The sequence below is a fragment of the Adiantum capillus-veneris genome, chromosome 21 (assembly GCF_014529385.1).
Source record: "Adiantum capillus-veneris isolate H3 chromosome 21, ASM1452938v2, whole genome shotgun sequence".
Classification (NCBI taxonomy): domain Eukaryota; kingdom Viridiplantae; phylum Streptophyta; class Polypodiopsida; order Polypodiales; family Pteridaceae; genus Adiantum; species Adiantum capillus-veneris.
The window spans coordinates 67912025-67937181 of NC_140951.1; the positions used below are offsets into that span (position 1 = coordinate 67912025).

Sequence of the window (25157 nt, forward strand, 5' to 3'; positions counted from 1 at the left end):
AATTAATGCACTTAACTTTCTCTCTTGCCATAAACATAATAGCATATTTTAAATGTATGTCCCTTTCACGCAGTGCCGCCGTTGCAAAATTACTCGTGCTTTTGTTTTCTTTAATGCTAGATGCTAAATGTCAATTTGCACATGTCTTGTTATATTCTATAGATGTTATACAGCAAGGCCCACCAAGCAAGCTCCTTGTCGAGATGGAAACACGGAACGATTTGCAAATGTGCACGATTTTTCAACTATTTGGTTCTATGTTTCACCGGCTAATAATTTGGATTTCAGTCATTTCCTAAACACTAGCTCCTCCTCCCGCTAGCTTGAGTTCAAATATGCTTTCTTCGCTGCCACTCTTAGCCCTCAACTTACGACTCCGCCGCGCCATGGCTACCTCTTTTGAAGCATAGCAGAATGCGAGGTTCCAGGACAATTTCGAATCTGGAAGGACAGAAGAAGCGAAGGAAGACGCGTGTATTTTTCAAGCTTTCCCATCATGCGCTTGGAGTTTTCAATGCCGCCGAAAATCCTCTTCTCAAGAAACGTAGAATGGCAACCTCTCTGATTGTGGCTGTTAAAGAACGAACACGAGCAGCAGCAGCAGCAGTAGAAGAAGGAGAAGACGGGGAAAACAAAGAAGAAGATATAGTAGAGGAAGATGAAGCAGAGAAAAATTATGGATCGCACAATATTGCAAGACAAGTAGATAAGTGTTCAAAGCTGCCACCTCTGCAGGCTTTCGTTCCCAGAGCAGGACCTAAGAGCTATCTTGAAAAGGTTAGTATGTTTTCCGCATCACTTTTCTTTGTTCGCACCATGAAAATTTTGTAGGGGTTTGTTAGTACCCGTATTGTGCTTGTGGATTAGTTATTCATTGCCAACTGAGGACAGTTGTCACATGCACGTACTTAGCCTGGGTCAGACAGAAGCAACAGTCTCTATTGAAAGTACAAAAGTTTGGGCAACCATTCAGAATAGAGAAAGCTTTTATGATGCAGCGCCCTTGTGTAAACACACCCCTCTCTTGTGTAAACATATAAAAGTGCATCATACAGAACCAGTGCTCTATGCGAACGTAAGACACATAGTTGGTTCTTAAAGAAAAGCCAATTGTCACGAATCACATAATTGCACTAACCTTGTGTGTTTAGTGCTTTCAACCGATGCTTTTCAAATTGCGAGTCATTTTTATGATCAGCAAAGGCAACACCTTGAATAGAGAAAAAAGAATGACACCCAAGAGAGAGAATATTCCCTTTGCTACTTAATGCATGTGCAATAGGGTTAGCTTTGCAAGGCACATACTAAATCATATCACTAAACTGTTCAAAAAATTGAGACCATTGTGCTTGCCTATCACTTCAATGTGCACTAGGCATAGCTAAAACCATTTAAGTGCTTGGGTGATTTGTGCGAGTCACAAACTCACGCCCATAAATAAAGTGCTTCTAGTGCTTTAATGCATGAATGACAAAGAGAAGCTCCTTATCATAGACATAATAAATTTTCATACTATATTTAGTTTACGAGAGAGAAATGTAAACAGGTGTTTATTTTGTAGTAACACAACATTAATGAAATATTACTTTCGCGTGTCCAAACTTTGAAGGGCTTGTTCCAAGAGGCAAGGGCGAAGCATGGTGCATATGTGGTTGCTATCTTGAGTGCCCCAAAAGCACTCTTGGTGGCCTCGATCAAAGTTGCATGCCCTCCTTGTAGTACTCTGCACGTCGCTCTATTGTCAATTTCTGGCCGGTGGATTTCTTCCTCTGTTTCTCGCCTTTCTTCTTTTTCATGCTAGAAGATTTTTTTGTTGAAGTGGACATTGGGTTGTCCGCGTGATAAGTCAAGGTGCCGATTGCATAGAAAAATTGTCGTTAGCGTGTTCCATGAGCTTCCGAAAAATCTATGAGACTTTTGCGTTAAACGGTACCGCCAAATTTTATTTGGTAGATCATAGCAAAAACGCTCCACTTGCTCCAGAAAGGGGATCTTCCAAAAAGAAGCTACTGACAAAAATGTGTCCCAAGACCATTGGCAATAAGTAGCCAAGGTATCATTCTCAGATGGTTCCAGGCGGTAATGACGTTGTCTTCATACTTCTCTGTTAATCATGCCGAAGTGAATAGTCTTTTGAGTTTTATCTACCTTTCTTGTGCAAGAGCAGGGTCAACCACCATGTCTGAGCATTACCTTTAAGAAAAGACGCCACCTTTCGTTCCTTAGAGGCTTCTAAGAAACGACCCTCCGAAAAAGCGATGTCAAACTGTTGTATGTATGCCAGAGTTCGATGGGCATCCTTGAAACCTGAAAAAATGTCAAACCGTATGGCTTAACCTCCGTCCTTGAACTCCTTGGTCTTTTTTTTTCTTTTTCTCCAAGTAATCATACTGAGTTGGTCTCATAAGGTGGTTCTTCTTCTTAACATAAATAGTCTCGTTGGCGCGGGAATCATTGTCTGAATTGTCAAAAGAGGACGAAGTGTCCTTCTCAGAACTGCCAGAATGCTTTCTAGACTTCTTCTTGGATCTGCTTTTCTTGCTGTTCTTTGCCTTTCTCCGCTTGCCTCTTTTCCTCCTTGCTGGAATCCGAGGTAAAGGAACTCTGTGAACTTTTTGAAGACAAAGACGAAGACGGAGAATTAAGGTCATCCTTGAAGTAAACATGCTTCATGAGTCTACTAGCCTCCTCGAAAGTTGACTGCTAGACGAGGTAGCCGGGGTAAACCTTTGATTTGCTTATCTTCTAAGATTGCTTTTGGCTCTTCATCATCTCATTGACTTTCTGTTCAAGAGCGTGGTCAAACTCTTCTTGCAAGTACACTTTCAGTTTTTTTGCAGCCGGCTTTGCTTTCATCTCCATGGCCAACTTGAGAGGTGAGTGGACGGCTAAACCTCGTCAAGCGTGTCACGTGCACATGGCTCTATGTGCCATGTGGACATGCTTCATGGACTTTCAGAGCCAATTTTCCCCTTCTTCTTAGACAGGTGTAAGGTGCAGTGGAAGTGAATGTTGATATTGCTCAAGATGAGTGCTCCGAATTGTGCTCAAGGGTTCCTTTTACTTATGGAAGGAGAGCCTTCCGTTCCTTTAGTGATGAGAGAGTGCAATGATCACAAACAAAGTGATTGCTACTGTGAATGAAGGTGCTAAGAGAGAAATGAAATGATATATTAACGTCTTCAAAAGGCCAAAATGACCTATGAGACCATCAGATACAAAGTGGTGAATCTAATACAATGTCTGAAGTACAAGTACAAAAAGTAAAAATGAAAACTTAAACGAAGTGTGAAATGTGAGATGTGAAAATGTAGAATAGGCCCTCAATGACAATCTGGGTGTCGTGCTAGAATGCCTCTGATCCTCTGCTGGAGTCTCCGTCGATGTAGTGTGCTCCTGTGTCTCGGTCGTGGTCGTCTGGAATCCTCTCGATCTCCCGAGCTCAATCGCCCTGTCAATGAGGGTGCCTCTGGTATGAATGTGGGTACAACCCTGTGCTGGTGGTTGGTCTCTTGGCTCCCTCGATCCAAAGAAATCTGTGATTTGTCTCTGCGACTGTCGTACTCCATGTCTCCCCAACAGACTGTCTCTATGTCGGTGTAGCTCAAGTAGATATAAGCCAAGGCATCTCTGGTCTTGATACCTCATGACTCTATCTAGGGGTCCAAAACCCTCCCTGAATAAGCAATGGAAGCGCCCTCGTATCTCATAATACACAGTGTAGTGGCATATGTAGTGTAGCTCTGTCTCTGGCTCTCTACCGCATAGTTGACATATCCTAGCCTCTGGTGGTATCCCTCTGAATCTACCTGTCTCAATCTCCAGCTGGTGTGAGGATGTGCGAATCTGACCAATAGCACATCGCAGACCATGAGATAAATGAGTGTCCATGTAGTTCGGACGAGTCACAAACCCATCCCCTGAAAGTTGGAGAAGGTGCTCTTTGTAGAAAGCCATCTTCGTGCCCAACTCCTGTATCGGCTCTACCCATGTCCTCCTGGTGTCCAACTGTATAAGATCTCGACGAATGAGTCTAGTGATCTCCGTCCGTGTGACTGGCAGGGAGGGTGCATCCAGGGAATGCCGAAAGGGAGGCAATCTATCCATGTTGAGACCATGCCTCTGAAACCATGAGGTCATCTGTGCATACCAACATGATGCATCTCCTTGCATCGCTAACTGTCTAGAGGACTCAAGAGCCAGTCTAGTATATCTGCCTCTGTGTATCCCATAGACTGTGCATAAAGGACACTGATCTGGTAAGAGCCTCAATCTCTATAGGAGGGGCGGCTACCTCCGCTCGAATAATCGCATGTGTTACCGAGAGAGAGAGAGAGAGAGAGAGAGAGAGAGAGAGAGAGAGAGAGAGAGAGAGAGAGAGAGAGAGAGAGAGAGAGAGAGAGAAGAATACGACACCAGACGGTTCTCAAACCCTCCTCCAAGGGCCTCCCTCTCTATGACGAGAGAGGTCTATGCTATAGATTGCACAAATTTGGTACAATGGTCTAGATGCAATGGACTTGCCGACGATGTTGACGACAATGATGACGAGGACGAGGACGAGGACGGGCTGAAAACTGAAAACGCTAATGCTGAAATCTGCAAATGCTGACTTTCTGCTGATCTTTGACACTGTGCCGACGAGGACGGCGATGACTCGACGACGATGCGCTGAAAACGCAGATGCTGAAAACTGAAAACAGCGGGCTGAAACTGTAAATGCTGGCTGACTCAACGGTACGGTGAGGATCTTCGGGTAGGTGAGATCTACGAGGCTAAGGGCTAAATCTGCTGTGGCTAAGTGCTGAAAACTGAAAACGCTGATGTGCTGGGTTGATTTGACGCCAGAATTTGCAAACACTAGGCTAGGTTTGCAAACTGAAAAACGCCAGGTTGGATCTACTACTGATGAAAACCGCTAGGCTGAATGTTGCTGAAAACGCTAGGGAAGGGAGTTCCAAAAACGCTCTCTGTTTCTGCTGGCTGAAAACGCTAGGGCCTTCTGTCGGTCTTGCTTAGAAGGTGCACTGCAAGTTGCTGGAACTTTTTTTGCCTCTTCTGCCAATAAGTGCTAGCGCTAGGTTTCTCTTATAGTGCCTTAGCAAATCTGCCCTACTCACTTTTCCAACAAAAGTTACTTATTAAATAATAAGTGAAAAATGGGTATTTTGGGAAAAAGGGTTCTATGCACTGTAAAATGCTCATGATGGGTATTGAATGTCATGTTGATGATCATGTTGTGTGCAACCAGAGGATATGCAACTACTCTAAGTGCCTGGACATGCACGGCCTGTGCACAGGCTTACAAAGGTACCAAAACACTTCCTAAGTTGATCTGAACCCTAGACCTGAGATAGCTTGTCCACATGCATATAGGGTTAGATGTGCACGTGACATCCTCTCCTTTTCAAAGTGAGGTACTGGTACCGAGCTGTATGGCGTAGAGGGAGTGCGCCAACAACTCCTGGAATCTTGCGAAGAACTCTTCGCCCGCCCACTCTGATGTGTGGGTTGTGCGATACTTGAACTTCATGAAGGTATGCAATGCTTGGTTCTTTGGGCCGCGCCGAAAGCGATGCAAAGTGATCTATGGCGGCTTCAACGCTCTATGGACGTGGGTCCACCTTTTTCAAGAATCTCCAATGAGGAAAATTAATTCCAACATAAAACCATAAACATATCCATTCCGTGTAGAGTAACTGGGAAAATACTTTTCTTCCTAAATGACTGTGCATGCAATGCAGATGAACAACGTGACGGAGTGCCAAACCATTCATCTAACATACGCAAAAAGTGGGACCGAAACTTGACTTTTTGATCTAACTCTATCAACTGTGGCAAATCACAACGGAAATGCCAATGCTTTATGGACAATGTTGCTCGTGCTCTTTCTGAGACTGTGTCATGCCAAGGAAGAAACATGTAAAAGTGATTGACAAAACGGACAATCGGAAAACAATGTGAATTCTTTGAATGCAAACTTTTTTGTCTTTTCGAGAGTGATCCACATACATCCCTGCTCATCCGTGAGTGAGTCATGTGCATCGTACAATACGACATGCCTGTGGAAAGGGAACACATAAAGATAGTGACGAAAATACAAGAAACCGTCACGAATGAGAAACTCGAACAATGCGTGGACTAATCATGCGAACACACAATACTTCCGGAGTGGATTCTTTGGACCTCGGCTCGAGAGCCAAGATTGGACTTGCATGACTGATCGTATCTGCAATAAGGTTAGCTTCACTAGAAAAATCATCAGCTAAACCATCATCCTTGTGAACAATCACATCTCTATCATGCAAAACATGTGTGTTGTGCTTTGGAGAAGAAAGGTTTGAGAGAGTCTCCTTCTCCTGTTTCTTTTCAAGCTTCACCTACACATTAGAAATGAGAGGTGAAGAATGAATAACTTCCTCACCACGAATGATATGGGAGAGTCACTTTTGGCATTTAGAGCTAGCATATTGTGGCCCAATCAATGAGAGGGTCATGCTCACGAAACCATCTAAAGCCCAAAATCATATCATATCCTGAAAGAGGGACACTACAAATTTTCTACGGAATGAAGCTTGCTGATAGTGAAGAACACAAGAAGGCACTCGCGCGTAATGAGAAAGTCCATACCGGGAGCGAAGCCCGACACCTTGAGAGGAGTTTTCTGGCTAACCTCCAAGCGGGCTCTTTCTACAAAAGGCACCAATCACATCATGCATATGCCTAAATCAAACAAGATCACCATGCGTTGACCATTCACATGACCATAACACTTCATGAGAGACTCATCAACTAGATGATCATGAGAAACTTGGGACACACGAGTGTTCTCATTGATGACATTAATAAAGGATGTGGGTTCTGTGGGTTCTTTAGGTTCGTTGGATTTATTCTCAGGACATGTCTTCTTTATATGACCCTTGACGTGACATTGATAACATCGACCTTCCTTATAATAAATGACTTGTTCTTTTGCTGTTATGTATCTTCCTATAATTCCTTGTGCAACTTTTTCATATGGGGTGAGCTTAGGTTTAGCAGGTGTGTTAGCTTTACCCTTAGATTCATTTTGAGAGTTCTTTTCCGAAGGATTAGAGGAATATTGGCTAGAAGAGTTACCGTTCTTACCATTCTGACCGTTCTTACTGTTGTGGGTTCTGAGGAGTCTGAGATGTCAAGTGACACATCCAACCCTATGTGTCCGTGGACAAGCTACAGAATGATCAGGGTTTAGTTCAGTCCAGTCAGTCTAGATTAGAAGTGATCTAGCACTTTTGTGAGTCTATTCGTAGACTGTGCATGCCCAGTCACTTAACAATAGATGCATATCCTCTGGTTGCACACAACATGATCATCAGAATTCCCATCAGAAATCCATTAGAATCAGTTAGGGGAATTTTCTAGCGCATTTAGCCTATTTTTCCTATTTTTGACATTTTTCACTTATTATTTTTAAGTGACTTTCCAACAAAAGTAGGTAGGGTAATTTTGCTAAGTTAGTATATAAGCAAACCCAAGTTAGCACTAAATGGCAGAAGAGGCAGCAGGAGCTTCCCGCTCAACAGGCACCTTCTCAGCAAGAACCATCAAGGACCCATCAGAGTTGGCGTTTTTCCAACAACCCTTCAAGCTAGCGTTTTTGGACTTCGTCACCACCTCCCCTTGACCCTAGCGTTTTCAGTTTTCCCTCATCGGCCACAGTTTCCTAGCGTTTTCAGCTTTGCAGACATCGCCAACCTTCACAGATCCCTAGCGTTTTTGCTAGCGCTACACAAGGACAGCAGCGTTTTCTATTTTCAGCCCTTCTTGGCAGCAGATGGTCAGCGTTTTCAACATGCATGACAGTAGCAGATTCAGCCCTAGATGATTGCAGAAGTACCCCATTTTCAGCCCTCAAAAACGCAGCCAAAACAGTCATTTTCAGCCACGCAAAACAGCCCCCAAGATTTGCAGATTTCAGTAGATAGAAGACCACAGATTTCAGCCCTAAAGTCGCCGTCGTGATCCCCGTCGTCGTCACCGACATAGTCCTAAGTTGCATCAGTTTTCCATGCATCATCATTATACCACTTTGTGCAATCAAAAGTAGACCACTCTCGCCGACGAGAGTGGGGCCTTCGGAGGAGGGTTTTACAACATCTCTGGTGTCGTATCTCTCTTCTCTCTCTATCTCTCAGTCTCATACACTTGCACGCACTGTGTCCATTCACTTTGTTTGTGATCATAGCATTCTCTCATTAAGAACGGAAGGCTCTACCTTCCATAATAACAAAAGAAACCTTGAGCACAGTTCGGAGCACTCATCTTGAGCAAAGCGCAAACATTCATTCCGCTGCACGTAACATTGGTATCAGAGCTTTGGCAGTGTTCTGTATTACTCAAGGAAAGTACCACAAGAATCACAAGAATTTTTTTTTTGCTTGTTGAGGTCGCACGAACCCAAGTTCGCTTGGGCGTGTCGATTCCTACTCGTGTTTTTGAAGAGTGACAGGAATCCCTGGAAAGAAGGGCTTGTCCAACCTCCCCTTGTGTCTCTTTTCACTCTTTGAGAGCGGACCGTGTAGCCGGCCAATCGACGTGAGGTGGGAAAAAGCAACCTTGGTGTGAGCGCAAGGCCGCCAAGGGGTGCGCCCGCAGAAAGGAGTAGAACTTGGGTGAAGAGAAGATCCTTCTCAAACACGGTTTGCAAGCGAAAGATAACCCTCAAGAACCTCAAGCCCCCAAGACCCCCAAGAACCCAAGTTCCTCGTGAACTTAAGAACCCAAGACCCTCAAGAACCCAAGTTCCTCGTGAACTTAAGAACCCAAGACCACAAGAACCCACAAGAACCCACGACTTCAGAATGGTCGTCACTCGAAGCGAAATGGATACTTCGCTTGGAGGTGATGAGCATGAGAGAGGCGAAGAAGAATTTTCCCCACCAGGAGGTTTTTCCGACCCTTCCCCTTCCCCATCTACGCCAAAGATTGCACTAACTCCTATGGAGGAGTTGAGGCAGTTATTTATGGAAAGAAAGTTAGAACGCGAAGAAAGAAAAGCAGAAAGAGAAGCAGAAAGAAAGGCCTACGAAGAACGAAGGGCAGCCATAGATCGTGAATACGAAGAAGGAATGGCAGCCATAAGGAGTGAGAGCGAGCAAGCACGTTTGGAAGAAAAAGAAAGTCAAGCCAAATTTGATCGCGAGAACAATGCAAGACAAGCAGAATTTGATGCGAGACCAAAGAAAGAATGCAAGAGATGTTGTGACTCTTTTCTCAAATTCAGGCATAGATGCAAGAGAATCAGGAAAAGGAGACTCTCTCGGTCTCTTCTTCTCCAAAGCATGACACACAGGATTTGCTTAATTGTGTGAAGCATGATGATGATTTGATTGACAATGACTTGCATGATGTTTTGAACGACAATGATAAGCACAATGATTTGTATGATGATTTGGATGCCAATGACAAGCATGATGATTTGCATGATCAAGATGTGATTTCTCACAAGCATGATGATTTGCATGAAGATGATGTGATTGTTCACAAGGATGATGTGTTAGTGGCTGTTTTTTCTAGCAAAGCTAACCTCGTTGCAGATTCGATCAATCATGAAGGATCGATCTTGACTTTCGAGTCGAGGTCCAAAGAACCCCTTCAGAAAGAACCGATCTTGGCTCTCGAACCTCGGTCCAAAGAACCCTCACAGGAAGTATTATGTGTTCGCATGATTAGTACGCACGCATTGTACGAGTGTTTCATTCGTGATCGTTTCTTGTATTTTCGTCAGCATCTTTATGTGATCTCTTTTCCTAGGCATGACATATTGTACGTTGAGCACGTTTCACTCATGAATGAGCACGAATGTATGCGGATTGTTCATGAAAAGCTGAAAAGTATGTATGTAAGGAAGTCACTTTCCATGTCTCTTTCTTGGCATGACACAGTTTCCGAACGAGCACATGAACGTATGAGCACCAAGCGTGGGCATTTCCATTGTGTTTTGCCATAGTTGATTGCTCTAGATCATAAGAGAATGATTCGATCTCATTGTTTGTGTGTGATTGATGAACGGATGGTCACTCTGTCTCTATGTTCATCTACATTGCATGCACAGTCTTTGAGGAAGACAAGATTTTTTCCACTCACTTTACATGGAATAGGTATATTCATGGTTTTGTGTTGGAAGTGGTTTCAGGAATTTTTAGCCATGGAGATTCTCCAAGAAGAAAGAAGTATGACTCTCGACAAAGTTGCAGCATTGAAGGAGCCACAAAAGACTTTGTGTCGCTTTTGGCGCAGCCCAAAGAAGCAAGCGTTGCGGACCTTTATAAAGTTTAAGTACCGCACGACCCACACATCAGAGTGGGCCTGCGAAGTGTAATGTGCAGCGGAATGAATGTTGTATTTTCTCAAGATTAGTGATCTTTATTGCTCAAGGTTCCTTTTAGTTCTTAGGGAAGGAGAGAGCCTTCCGTCTTATGGAGAGTGCTATGATCACGAACAAAGTGAGTGGATATTGTGTGTGCAAGTGAATGAGACTGAGAGAAGGAGAGAGGAGATACGACACCCGAGAGGTTGTAAAACCCTCTTCCGAAGGCCCCACTCTCGTCGGCGAGAGTGGTCTACTTTGATTGCACAAAGGTGTAGAATGCGTATGCAATGGACTGATGCAATGGGACTATGCCGACGACGACGACGACGACGTAGGCTGAAATCTGTGATCTTCTAATCGCTGAATTTCGGGACTGTTTTGGTGGCTGAAAATGACTGTTTTGGTTGCGTTTTTATGGTTGAAAATGGGGGAACATCTGCAACCAACTTGGGGCTAATCTGCGACTATGTCATAGGCTGAAAACTATGTGTATCTGCTACGGTAAGGGCTGAGAATAAAAAACGCTGATGTCCTTTGCTGCTAGCCAAAAACGCTAGGCTGTTCTGAATCAGAAAACCAAAACGCTGATGTGCTCTGATGCTTGCAAAAACGCTACTGCTGATTTGGGGAAAAACGCTAGGGTTGAATAGTGCTGGGGGGCGCGGGGGGGGGGGGGGGGGGGGCGATCATGCAAGGGATCTGCTGTTGCCGGCGGGAAGTGCAATGGAAAACGCTGGCTGATGCTGAGAAAACGCTAAGGATGGGAACTTGCCCGGCGAGGATGGAATCCAAAAACGTTGGGGATGCTGGGGGGTATTGCTGAGAAGTTGCTTGTCAAGCGGGAAGCTCCTGCTGCCTCTTTTGCCGGAAAGTGCTAACTTGGGTTTGCTTATATATTTACTTAGCAAAATTGCCCTACCTACTTTTGTTGGAAAGTCACTTAAAAATAATAAGTGAAAAATACCAAAAATAGGGAAATAGGCTAAATGCACCGGAAAATTCCCCTGACTGAATCTGATGGATCCTGAAGGGAATACTGATGATCATGCTGTGTGCAACCGGAGGATATGCATCTACACTCAGTGACTGGGCATGCACGGTCTACGAATAGACTCACAAAAGTGCCAAATCACTGCTAATCTAAATTGGTTGGATTGGCTGAACCCTGCTGTGGTGTAGCTTGTCCACGGACACATAGGGTTGGGATGTGTCATGTGACATCCCCTCCTTTTCAAAGTGAGGTACTGGTACCGAACTGTATGGCGTCGAGGGAGATCGCCAACAGCATCCGGAATCCTGGAAGAGACTCTTCGCCGGCCCACTCTGATGTGTGGGTCGTGCGGTACTTGAACTTCATAAAGGTCTGCAACGCTTGCTTCTCTGGGCCGCGCCGAAAGCGACTCAAAGTCTTCTGTGGCTCCTTCGATACTTCAACTTCGTCTAGAGTCCTGCTTCTTTCGTCTTTAAGAATCTCCATGGCTGAAAATTCTTGAAACCATCTCCAACACAAAACCATGAACATACCCATTCCATGTAAAGTGAAGGAAAAAAAAATTGTCTTCTCTAAAGACTGTGTATGCAATGTAGATGAACAAATAGACGGAGTGACAACCCGTTCATCAAACACATGCAAACAATGAGGTCGAATCTTTTCTGTTTGATCGAAATCAATCAACTGTGGCAAATCACAATGGAAATGCCCATGCTTGGTGCTCATACTTTCATGTGCTAGTTCGGAAACTGTGTCATGCCAAGGAAGAGACATGGAATGTGACTTCCTGACATACAAACTTTTCAGCTTGTCATGAACAATCCGCATACATTCGTGCTCATCCATGAGAGAAACGTGCTCAACATACAATATGTCATGCCTAGAAAAAGGGATCACATAACGATGCTGACTAAAATACAGGAAACCTTCACGAATGAAACACTCGAACAATACGTGCGTATCAATCATGCCAACACATAATACTTCCCGTGATGGTTCTTTGGACCAAGGCTCGAGAGCCAAGATCGTTTCTTCTGGATCTATCGAATCTTCTTGTGGGGGATCTGTGGACCTCGACTCGAAAGCCAAGATTGATTCTTGGTGATTGATCGAATCTACAACGAGGTTAGCTTCGCTAGAAAAAGCATCAACTAACACATCATCCTTGTGAACAATCACTTCATCTTCATGCAGCTTATCATGCTTGTGAGAAATCACATCTTGATCATGCAAATCATCATGCTTGTCATTGTCATCCAAATCATTATGCACATCCTTATCCTTCAAATCATCATGCTTCTCATAATCATGCAAATCCTGTGTATCATGCTTTGGAGAAGAAGAGACTGAGAGAGTCTCCTTCTCCTGAATCCTTTCAACCTTGTCCTGCATATTAGCAATGAGAGATAGAGAAGGAGCAGTGTCCACTCCATGAAAGACAATGGGAGAATCACTTTTGGCATTGAGAGTGAAAGTGTTAGCCTCCCAATCAACGAGAGGGTTCAGTTCACGAAACCAGTTCATGCCTAAAATCATATCACATCTTGAGAGAGGAAAAACAACAAATCTTCTAGTTAAGGCAGTCTGTTGAATTGCAAACAACACATCAAGGCACTCCTCCGTGATGAGAGTGTCCATACCGGGACGAAAGCCAGAGACCTCGATAGGAGATCTCGGACTAACTTCGAGGTGGGCTCTCTCAACAAGAGAGAGACTTGATCACATCATGCATACTACCTGGGTCAAACAATATGACAAAACGGTGCCCCGACGTACGACCATAACATTTAATGAGAGAATCATCAATGGGAGGGTCTTGAGAAACTTTGGGCACAATCGTGTTATCATTCATTGCATTGATAGATGTAGTGGGTGCTGTGGGTTCTTTAGATTCATTCGATTCAAGCTTAGGACATGTTCTTTTTATGTGACCCTTAATGTGACAATGAAAACAACGACCTTAGAATACATGCTTTGTTCTTCCGAAGTGATGTAACCTCCTACAATTCCTTGTGCTATCTTTTCATCTGGAGTAAGCTTAGGTTTAGCAGTTGTGTTAGCCTTACCCTTAGATTCATTGGAAGAATTCTTTGATGAGATTGTTGGTAGATTGGTTAGAAGAGTTATCATTCTTACCGTTCTTACCGTTCTGAGGGTTCTGAGAAGTCTGCGAGGTACTTGGGAAAGTCTTGTTCTCCTTAGGCTTTCCTTTGTTGTGCTTCATCTCCTGTGCGAGAGCAATCGCTACCGCCTTGTTGAGATCCGCGGGGTCAAAGACTTCAACATCAAACTTGATGTATTCGTCTAACCCAAAGAGAAAAGCCTCTTTGCGCTCATCATCCGATTTGCATAATTGAGTGCCTAGTTGCAAAATACGGTTAGAAAAAGACACGACTGGCATACCATGTTGCTTGAGATTATGCCAATCCTCTTTCAATCATGCGAGGTACTGAGGTGGCATAAACTGTGCCTTGAGCTTGTCTTTGAAATTAGCCCAACTAAAAGAGAGGGACGTGAAATCGTCGGCTGCCTCTAGGTGCGCGGCTAGCTGTGCCTCTTGCCATGCATGGTACCAATTGATGGCATCACCGACAAGGTACATAGCTGCCGTCAAAACTTTGCTATTTCCTGTCTTCTTAGTTGTCGCAAAATAAGCATTAAGTTGATGCAACCAAGAATGAATCACTGTAGCATCCATCTTACCATCATACTTACTGAAAGTCAACTTCTCTGTGACTGGATGGTTGGAATCTTCATCGTGGCTTGCGTCACTTGACGAACTCCCACGATCTTTGGGTGGTTCGGTCTTCGAGGCTAGGACTTGGGCAAGCAATTCTTGAGTGCGTAGCTCTTGTCGAGCTTCACGCTCGGCCTCCAAAGCCAATCTATGAGCTGTATGCTCGGCCTCCAAAGCCGCGTTTCTTGCCGCCTCTTCCGCCTTCCTGAGTTGTTTCCTTTCTTTGCGTTTGTTGCGCTCGCGTTCTAAAGCAAGTCGATTGTCTTCTTGTTTTGCGGCAAGTCTTGCGTTGCTTTCGTCGCGCTCACGGTCTTGAGTAAGGCGATTTGTTTCTTGTCTATCCATCATGGCCATCATCTGCTTGACCATTTCCTCCATAGGGTTTGGTGCACTTGGTGGCATAGATGGCGAAGGGGGAGGGTTGAAGAAATCATCTCCGGGTGGGGACGAGTCTTCGTCGCCTCTCTCATGCTCATCACCTGTATGCGAAGTATCCATTCCCTTCGGGTGACGACCATGCACTATGATCTTGGGTTCTTAAGCTCGCGAGGAACTTGGGTTCTTGAGGGTCTTGAGGTTCTTGAGGTCCTTGATTCGTGAGAATCCAGGGTTCTTGAGGTTCTTGAGTCTTGAGGGTCTTGGGTTCTTGGGATTCTTGAGGTTTTCTTTCGCTTGCAAATCGCGTTGGAGAAGGATCTTCTCTTCACCCGAGTTCTACTCCTTTCTGCGGGCGCACCCCTTGACGGCCTTGCGCTCACACCAAGGTTGCTTTTTCCCACCTCACGTCGATTGGCCGGCTGCTAAGTGCACGGTCCGCTCTCAATGAGTGAAAAGAGACACAAGGGGAGGTTGGACAAGCTCTTCTTTCTTGGGATACCTGTCAATCTTCAACAAAACACGATTAGGAATCGCTACGCCCAAGTAAACTTGGGTTCGTGCGATCGCAACAAGCTAAAAATTCTTGTGGTTCTTGTGGTTCTTTCCTTGAGTAATGCAGAACACTTCCAAAGCTCTGATACCAATGTAAGGTGCAACGGAATGAATGTTGTATTTTCTCAAGATTAGTGATCTTTATTGCTCAAGGTTCCTTTTAGTTCTTAGGGAAGGAGAGAGCCTTCCGTCTTATGGAGAGTGCTATGATCACGAACAAAGTGAGTGGATATTGTGCGTGCAAGTGAATGAGACTGAGAGAAGGAGAGAGAAGAGATACGACACCCGAGAGGTTGTAAAACCCTTCTTCGAAGGCCCCACTCTTGTCGGCGAGAGTGGTCTACTTTGATTGCACAAAGGTGTACAATGCGTATGCAATGGGACTATGCCGATGACGACGACGGTGATGACGACGACGACGTAGGCTGAAATCTGTGATCTTCTAATCGCTGAATTTCGGGACTGTTTCGGTGGCTGAAAATGACTGTTTTGGCTGCGTTTTTATGGCTGAAAATGGGGGGAACATCTGCAACCAACTTCGGGCTAATCTGCTAGTGTGTCATAGGTTGAAAAGTGGACGACCATGCTGCTGAAGCACAACGCCTATGGCGACATTGCTCGCATCCGTCCATACCTCAAAGGGGTCATCCCAAGAGGCAAGGATAAGACACCGCGCTTCTGTCACCGCAACCTTGAGAGTTGCGAAAGTCTCAATGGCTGCCTTGGGCAAATCCACGCACTGACGGCGAGTCTTTACCCCTTTCAAAACATCTGTCATGGGTGCGGCAATGCGTGCAAAATTCTCTATGTGCGAACTATATGCTTGACATAAACCAAGAAAAGAACGCACATCAGTGTGACATGAAACGTTTCGGGGTTTCGTGTGTTTCGGGGTTCGAGGTTTCTGAAACGTTTCGTTTCGGAGCTCAAAGAAAGCGAAACACAGGTTTCGTTTTATATGTATGTTCGTATAATTATACATTGAATATACATACAAATTTATTTGTAAAGACATAAAATACCAAAATCTAGATGCGAGACTTGAGTCACGAGTGAACAAGGTAAGTCGACAGCCAGCTGCAACAACGTGGAGATAAAGACGAGGGGGCCATGCTGACGTGTAAGGTTGAGAGAGAGAGAGAGAGAGAGAGAGAGAGAGAGAGAGAGAGAGAGAGACATTATTCGATGTGCATGAAGGTAAAAAAATCTATTGATTTTTTGAGGCGGCCTTTGTGCATAGCTTAAAAAATCCTGGAACGGGTGGTTGAGGCTAATTGGTCAAAAGGGGGCAGAAAAGAGAAAATCAACTCGTTTCGCATGTTTCGTCGAAACGGTTCGACCATTTTGTCGTTTTGCAGGGCTAAAATGGGTTTTTATGTCACTATGACGCACATCATATGCAGTTTTGGGCGCGGGATCTAGCTTTACGCCTTCGGCAGAAATGATATAACCCAGATAAGTAACTTCAACGAGAAAAAACTCAGATTTCTTAGCTGCAATTACAGCTGACACTCATTCAAACAAGTCAATACCCTTTCTACATCCTTTTCATGTTGTTCCCACGATGCAGAAAAAATGAGAATATAATCAAGAATGATGAACACACATACACCAACCATATCGCCAAACCGGCCTACCATGAGACGGTTAAATGTACCCACTGCACCTGTCAATCCAAAAGACATGACTATATACTCCCATTGCCCTCGCTCTGTGCGAAAAGCGGTCTTGTAGATGTCACCTTTGAATACCGTTACCTGATGGTATCCACTTTTGAGATCGACCTTACTGAAAACCTTTGCCCCATTGAGCCTATCAAGGATATACTCAATGCGAGGCATCGGAAACTTGTTCTTGACGGTCATCTTGTTCAATGCCCTGTAATGTAAGGTGCAGCGGAAGTGAATGTTGAACTTTGCCCAAGATGAGTGCTCCAAACTGTGCTCAAGGTTCCTTTTACTTACGAAAGGGAGAGCCTTCCGTTCCTTTAGTGAGAGAGTGCAATGGACACAAACAAAGTGGTGAACACTGTGAATGAAGGTGCCGAGACTGAGAGATAGAGAGAGAAGAATACGACACCAGAATGTTGTCAAACCCTCCTCCGAAGGCCTCACTCTCTCTGGCGAGAGCGGTCTACTATTAATTGCACAAATCTCTACCATGCTTGGACTTGCCGATGATGTCGACGACGATGAGGATGACGACGAGACGTGCTGAATTTTGAAAACGCTAATGGCTAAAATCTAGAAATCTTTATCTACTGAATTCTGACTCTATGTCGGGGACAATGTCGATGACGACGATGTGACGACGATGTGCTGAAAACACAGATGCTGAAATTTGTGTTGTCCGGGCTGAATCTGCAAACTACTCGGGATCTGACTGTGCGGCGAGGATCTGCTGCGGGAAGGCGAGATCTGCGAGGTTCAAGGGTTGTCTAAGGACTGAAAACTGAAAGCGCTGATGCTTCTTGGTGTTCCATCGCGGTGAATTTGCAAAACGCTATGCTGATGCAAAAACGCTAGGACTGAAAATGGTCCTGCTCCTCCGGTTGTCTTGCAAATGCAAAACGCTAGGCTTCTTGATGGGTCTTGCTGATGCTGGGGCTGATTTGCTGTGCAACAAACGCCAGGCTGCCTGTAGATGAAAACGCTAGGTCCTTGCAGATGCAAAAACGCTAGCCCTGCTGAGTGGAGGGTCTTGCTGAGAAGTTGCCTGTTGAGCAAGGTGCTCTTGTTGCCTTTTCTGCCAGAAAGTGCTAGCTCTGGGTTTGCTTATATACAAACTTAGCAAAATTGCCCTACCTACTTTCCAACAAAAGTCACTTAAAAATAATAAGTGAAAAATGTCAAAAATAAGGAAAATAGGTTTATTGCACTGGAAAATGCTCCTGATGGATTATGTTGGATTTTGATGGTAATGCTGATGATCATGCAGTGTGCAACCAGAGGATATGCATCTACTCTAAGTGCCTGGGCATGCACGGTCTGCGAACAGACTCACAAAAGTGCAAGAACACTTCCTAAGATAGACTGACTAGACTGACTGAATTGAACCCTTGTCATGCTGTAGCTTGTCCACGGACACATAGGGTTGGATGTGTCACGTGACATTCCCTCCTTTTCAAAGTGAGGTAGTGGTACTGAACTGTATGGCGTCGAGGGAGATCGCCAACAACATCCGGAATCTTGGGAAGGACTCTTCGCCGGCCCACTCTGATGTGTGGGTCGTGCGATACTTGAACTTCATAAAGGTCTGCAATGCTTGCTTCTTTGGGCCGTGCCGAAAGTGACACAGTCTTTTGAGTCTCCTTCGATGCTTCATCTTTGTCTAGAGTCATGCGTCCATCATCTTTAAGAATCCCGAGGTTGAAAATTCTTGAAACCACTTCCAACACAAAAACATGAACATATCTATTCCATATAAAGTGAGTGGAAAAAATCTGGTCTTCTCTAAAGACTGTGCATGCAATGTAGATGAACAAATAGACGGAGTGCCAACCCGTTCACCACACACACGCAAACAATGGGATCGAATCTTGACTTTCTGATCTAAATCAATCAATTGTGGCACAATGGAAATGCGATGCTTGATGCTGAATCTTTCTTGTGCTCTTTCTACGATTGTGTCGTGCCAAGGAAGAGACAAGGAATGTGACCTCCTTGAATGCAAACAGTTCATCTTTTCATGAGAAATCCGCATACATCCGTGCTCATCCATGAGTGAAATCCTTGATTGGGAGACACCCACCTCGGTAAGAGATGTTCAATGTTTCCTCGGATTTGCAAATTTCTATCGTATCTTTATACAGGGATACTCCAAGGTGGTTACAACACTCACAAGGTTGACAGGCGATAATAAGTTTGTTTGGGACTCAGAGACCGCGAAAGCTTTTCAGACTCTCAAGCAAGGTTTCACGACCGCACTCATTCTAATTCACGCAGATCCTACAAAGCCCTTCATCCTAGAAATAGACACTTCATATTTTGCCCTTGGCGCTATTCTATCCCAAGTAGGAGAGGATGGTCGAGTACATTTAGTGGCCTTTCATTCCCACAAGTTCTCAGCTGCAGAAATCAATTATGAAATCCATGACAAAGAGCTCTTAGTAATCATTGACTCCTTCGACACTTGGCGTCACCTACTTGAAGGAGCTCCTCATAAGATCACTGTCTATACAGGTCACAAGAATTTGAAATACTTCATTGCATCTCGCGTCTTGAATCGTCGCCAAACCAGGTGGAGTGGTATCCTATCAAGGTTTGATTTTCTTATCTCTTATAGGCCTGGCTGTCAACAAGGTAAGCCAGATACCTTATCAAGAAGATTTTACCTTGCACCTAGAGAAGGCGACGCAGCATTTGATCAACAAGAGTCAGTGATTTTGAAACCTGAGCAGCTTAAGCTAAACGCCACCATGAGCCAAGCTCCTGAAGTTTCTACTTTTCTTTCTAAGGTGAAGGCAAATTGCCAAAGACCCACTTGCTCAAAATATTAGACAACAACTACAAGAAGAAGGGGTTAATGAGGACTTTGAAGAAATTGATGGACTAATTTACTATCAGGGACTTCTCTATATTCTGCCAAGACCAACACGCTTGGAGGTACTTCAACAATGGCATGATCTTCCATCAACAAGGCATTTTGGGGTTAATAAGACAATTGAGCTTCTCTCCCGTGACTTTTGGTGGCCTCAAATGTGGAAGCTTGTCAAGGAGTATCTAGGCACTTGTGACATTTGCAATAGATCAAAGGCCCCTCGTCATCGTCCTCATGTGGTTACTCCATCCCTTGCCCATTTCAAGCAAACCATGGTCATCCATCTCCATGGATTTCATTGTAGAGGTAGCTACCCTTGTCACAAGGATTTGACTCCATTTTAGTAGTCGTGGATCGGTTTACAAAAATGGCACACTTCATTCCAACCACTAAAACCATCACCGGTGAAAGTACATCCAAACTCTTTCTACAACATATCTATCGTTATCACGGATTACCGGATGACATAGTTTCTGATCGAGATCCACAGTTCATCTCTAGCTTTTGGAAAAGCTTACTCAAGCTACTCGGAGTACAAATCAACCTCTCCTTAGCCAATCACCCACAAAGTGATGGACAAACAGAGAGAGTAAATCAAGTTTTGGAACAATATCTCCGTTGTACTATCAATTATCACCAGGATAATTGGGTCGAGCTCCTACCGCTAGCAGAATTCTCCTATAATAACAGTTTTCATGCCTCCACCCTTCACACTCCATTCTTTGCTAATTATGGTCAACATTCCAAAGAAAATATCCACAGGCAGCATCAAGTCAAGAATCCAGCTGCTATGCATCTTTCACAACAGTTATTTGCAATTCACAAAGAACTTACAATTCAAATCAAAGAAGCTCAATCCAAGTATAAAGAAAGTGCAGATTTACATCGCATGCAACATCCAAAATACAAAGAAGGGGATAAAGTGTGGCTCCTCCGGCGTGATCTGCGTTCATCTTGTCCCTGTCAAAAGCTCGATTATCGAAGGCTTGGCCCATTTAAAATTATCCGTCAAGTCAATCTAGTCACCTATCGACTCCAGTGCCCTCATCCATGAAAATCCATCCGGTCTTTCATATCTCTGTGCTAGAACCTTGTCACACGTCGAAGATCCCAGGAAGAGCCCTACAACCACCTCCTCCGGTTGAGATTCAAGGACATGACGAATATGAGGTCGAGAAAGTCCTAGATTCTCGAGTTTCGCGTGGCAGGTTACAGTACTTGGTGCATTGGAAAGGCTATGATATCAGTGAACGAACCTGGGAACCAACACACAATCTTCAGCATGCATCTCTCAAAGTCCAAGAGTTCCATCAATAGCATCTATGGAAGCCCCAGTCAAGGAACACCACCGCTCCCCGTGGAACTCGTCGCTAGAGGAGGGGGTAATGTCATGGATGCTTGAGAGTCAGTCGCTGCTTGCATCATCGCCTGTGTCATCGCCTACATCATCACTAGAAGACTCTAGAAGAATTTAGGAGGATCTAGAAGATCCTAGAAGGTTCTAAAAGTATCAAGGAGATTCTAGAAGTTTCTAGAAGCTTGGAGAAGATTCCGGAAGAATCAAGAAGTTTCTGGAAAGCTCTAGAAAGTTGAAGAAGGATCTAGCAGGTTCTAGAAGAACCGGAAGGATCAAGAAGTTTCTAGAAGCTTGGAGAAGATTCCGGAAGAATCTAGAAGTTTCTGGAAAGCTCTAGAAAGTTGAAGAAGGATCTAGAGGGTTCTAGAAGAACTAGAAGGATCAAGAAGGTTCTAGAAGATTCTAACCTCTTGAAGAAGAACATAGAAAGATCTAACCTCCTCAAGTAACCTCCTCAAGCACTAGTATAAATAGGGGTCTTGGGCCACCAAGCCCCTTGGTCTTGCCAACACCAGTTGTGACGCTCCTATGAGGAAATCCCTCTTTTAGTTCTTATGTTCAAGTCCTATCCTTGCAATCAAGCCTTGTCTTGTACTCAAGTCATGTAATCCAAGTGTTGTATCTAGCTCTCTTAATAAAGTATTAAGTCTTATAATCAATATTAAGCTTATCATCAAGTCCAAGTTCTTGTACATTGTGAGCGCCTCCTCTTGCTCTCTTCTAGCTCTATATGCACTCATAACACTCGCTTTTGCTCGTAGCCTGTCAAGACGTCCTCTCAACTGCCTCATTGTCTCTGTCGTGCGCTCTCACTGCGCAGGCTGTCAAGAGCGCCCTCTCACCCGCATCAAGGCCAACAACAACGACGAGGCAAGGACATAAACTGCTGGTGGTCTCACGCCTTCTCAACTGCCTCGTCCTCGTCATTGCAGGGTCATTGCAGCCCATGGTCCACACCCCATTAATCACCTATCTCCACTAGAAGAGGGTCACACCTTTGCAAAAAAACCAGACGATGGATTTTTCCACTCCCAATGAAGCATATGCTACTAAGGAAAAGACATCACCAAAGATGCCCACAGGAACACGACCAAGCTTCGTTGCTATCGTAGCAGCCCGAGCAAAGCCGACCACATCGGACAACTCCAATCAGCCGTAGACAGAGTTGGAAGAAAATCGTGACCTCAAGGCTCGCCTTAGCAAACTTGAGGCACGATTTGACTCTATGGTAGACCTCACTACTAACAAGGTGAAGCAAGTTGAAGAGAAGATCACCCAAGCTCACTCGGCAACACACGACATCACCAAGAAGATTGACACTAAGATACAAGCGGTTTTACAAGAGCGTCGGCTACAAGAATTCCTTGGCCTCAAGGTCAGGATTGGGGGACTTCCCTCCCCATGGTGCACCATTGAGGACACCCTTGAAGAAGCCATCACCAAGCTCAATGATATCCTTCAACCAATCCACATAAAGCCCGAAACCATCTCTTGGATCAACGATACACATAGGAAGGTGCCACCTAAGCAGCGTATCCTCACTTTCAAGGACAAAGACGAACGATCGCAGCTGTTATGCCAATCTCGCCTTCTCAAGGGACAAAACCTTTGGATCACCGAAGAACTGACTACGAATCAACTAAAGACTAAAACAAGCGAGCTCAAGAAGATGCACGTAGCCCGCAAGCAAGGCAAATGGGCGGTCTATCGAGGTGGCAAAGCTGTCATTCAGGAGTTTCAAACTCCCAAACCAGCTTCCCTCTCATTTACCACCTCTTAGCTTTTGTTCTGTTCTTTCCTCCTTGCCAATGGACCCTTATTCCCTAATTGATATGTATCTAACACGTTCATTTAAAAGCACCGTTGTAATGTTTTGTTTTTGGTCCCATAGGTCATATATGACCTCCGTGGACGATAATCCAATCCTCCCCCCCCCCCCCACCTTCTTGTGTTTATCTCCTTTGCTTCTCTCCTCTCTCCATTCCTTCAAATTTTCCAGCAATTTTTTGCATCCATGTGGCATAGACAGTTCTGACTGTATGGTGTTAATGGAAAACTGCAACCGAGGCTTCTTTTGACACACTCAACAACATTGGTTTTCTTTGCTGTTTAGCTGCGGGCAAGACTGTCTGGTGGTCAGTTTCGAATGTTGAACGAGAAACTGTACACAAGCAGGTAAATAATATGGTCTTTATGCTTTCTTTTAAATATCTTTTCTTTACAAGGTTGACCAAATTGCAAGAAGTAAATTTGACATGCTATCTTCTCAACTATATTGGAAAATCTTAGACCTTTCTTGCTGTGCGCAATTTCACTGGCTATGGCCAATGGTCTTGGAATCTGTCCAAGTGTGACTTTTCCTCCGATACACAGCATGAGACTGAGCACAGGTGTACATACTGATGGATTTTTTGTATCCTCTTAATTTTCCAGTCGTAATGTGAATTGCAAGTCTTTTGGGCTAAGGTGGAAATTGTTCTTTGTTTTAGCGTAATTCAAGGCTGACAAGCTTCATTGAATGAAAGAGATTTGAGCTACACGTGAATATCGTGTATTTTCACTTTTAGGTTCCTACTTTGTTTTTGCTCTGAAAGCCTATGATATAGATTGACTAAGACCTGCTTTTATCATGCAGTGGGGATGACGCATTTAGATTTTTCAATGAGGATCCTTCTGCATTTGATTGTGTAAGTGCAACTGTTTGTTCAGTAAATATGTAAGAACAGTTTTGTTTCTTTTCTGAAATTTTAGGATAGTTTCTACATGTAGGCACTGCAATGATTGTTTTAAAGCTAGTTTATCCTGTCAGGAAGAGCAACGGTTTCATCCCCTTTTGCGTGAAAAGTGATTTTCATTTAAATAACAGGTTGAGTTCGAAAACCTTCTCACATAATTAGCTACATGCTACAGAGGGCATTCTCAAAATTTCTGTCAAACCAAGATTTAATGCTTGAATTCCAATCTACCAGGTCAAGTTAGTTAATGGAATTCCTCTTAGTCTGAAGGCTCTCCCATGACGCTGTTGTTGGAAGATTTTACAAACAGAGTGGTCTACAATGGGCTTCAAAGTAGGGGATGGCTGGAATGAAGTAGAGGGAATATTGAAGGAGGAACTCTGCATTCCTTAAACCTATAATCCAGGGAGTTCTTTTTCTGCTCTACTCTCTTGCATCTCTTTTTCTTGGCCACTCTTCTGCTTGCCTTCTTTGCACAAGATCTTTGTTTGCCATCGAAATCCATCTGTGGTCTCTATGAGTTTGATCTTGCATTACCTGTTCCTGCTCCATTGCCTGCTGTCTCTGCTCTTTGGATACCGTAAGACGGCTTGCTGATTATCTTGCTGTCTCGTAGACAAACTGTCTTTCTGAAAGATTTCCCAGTGGGTGGAAGAAAATTACAAAGGGGAGGTTTTTTCACCACCGAATGGTGAAGAATCCCTGTCGAAATAGGAATGAAATCAGCATCAGTTGGGACTTGACTACACCCAAACCAAATAACTCCTCCATTTCCTTTACGAGACAGAAACTCTGGAGTTTGACTGTCACCGCCTTCTGAATTTGGGGAAGAAGCTAATGGTTCTGTGAAAATTTGGAAGGCTTTGTGCAAGGACCATCTTTGCTTGGTCCGTTGTCTGGAGAGAGGGCACCAAGTCTGAGGACCCTGTTCAGGAAATTTGCAACCAACTGCTGCACAACAATCCTCCATGCTGGTTGATGAAACTACTTGGAGAGTCTAAAGCTAAGGGTAGCATCAAAGATTGATGAGTTTGGCTGGCTGCTCCTTGATTCCTGGTCCAAATCTGCTTTGAACCTTAGATTAGGTATCATAAGTGATGATGGGGTTCTGAGCCTGCTGGTTGATGGTGTGAATGAGATATTGCACTTTATTAGAGCGCGGGAATTTTCCAGGTCTGCAATCTCTGCTGCTCTCACACACAATTCTGTGCATGAACGGGTGAATGCAAAATGGTCTGACTTGGCGCTTGTACCTCTCCCTCATCACGACCTATAGACTAACTAGCGTCCTTATAACTGCATGGGCACCACGTGCCAATTGAAAGAACAATTGGAAAAAACTTTTAACACTCAATCACTTTAACTGAAAAGAGAATTCCACACTTCAGATGAGACATGGAGTAGTAGACTTCCACTCCCAGATGCACTGGCTCTTAACTAGGTGCCCCTCTTGGTTTTTCTTTATTATTGAAATTCACAAGATACAATTGGCAGGGAAAGGCTACTTTGCCTTG

The 25157-nt window shown here is 44.3% G+C and overlaps 1 protein-coding gene across 3 annotated transcripts in view; it reads left to right on the plus strand.

Annotated features, from left to right (window-relative positions):
* The first annotated feature begins 277 nt into the window (after positions 1-277).
* Positions 278-25157, plus strand: part of LOC147431103 (ribosomal RNA-processing protein 8-like) — a 28277-nt gene continuing 3397 nt past the window's right edge. For 2 of the 3 annotated variants that reach the window (XM_086493748.1, XM_086493750.1), the window contains exons 1-3: positions 279-777; positions 23022-23083; positions 23544-23595. In XM_086493748.1, coding sequence (XP_086349874.1) covers positions 415-777; positions 23022-23083; positions 23544-23595 — 477 coding nt within the window. In that variant the 5' untranslated portion in view covers positions 279-414. Of the gene's footprint in view, positions 778-23021; positions 23084-23543; positions 23596-25157 lie in introns of all 3 variants that reach the window. The other variant, XM_086493749.1, reaches the window with a different exon arrangement.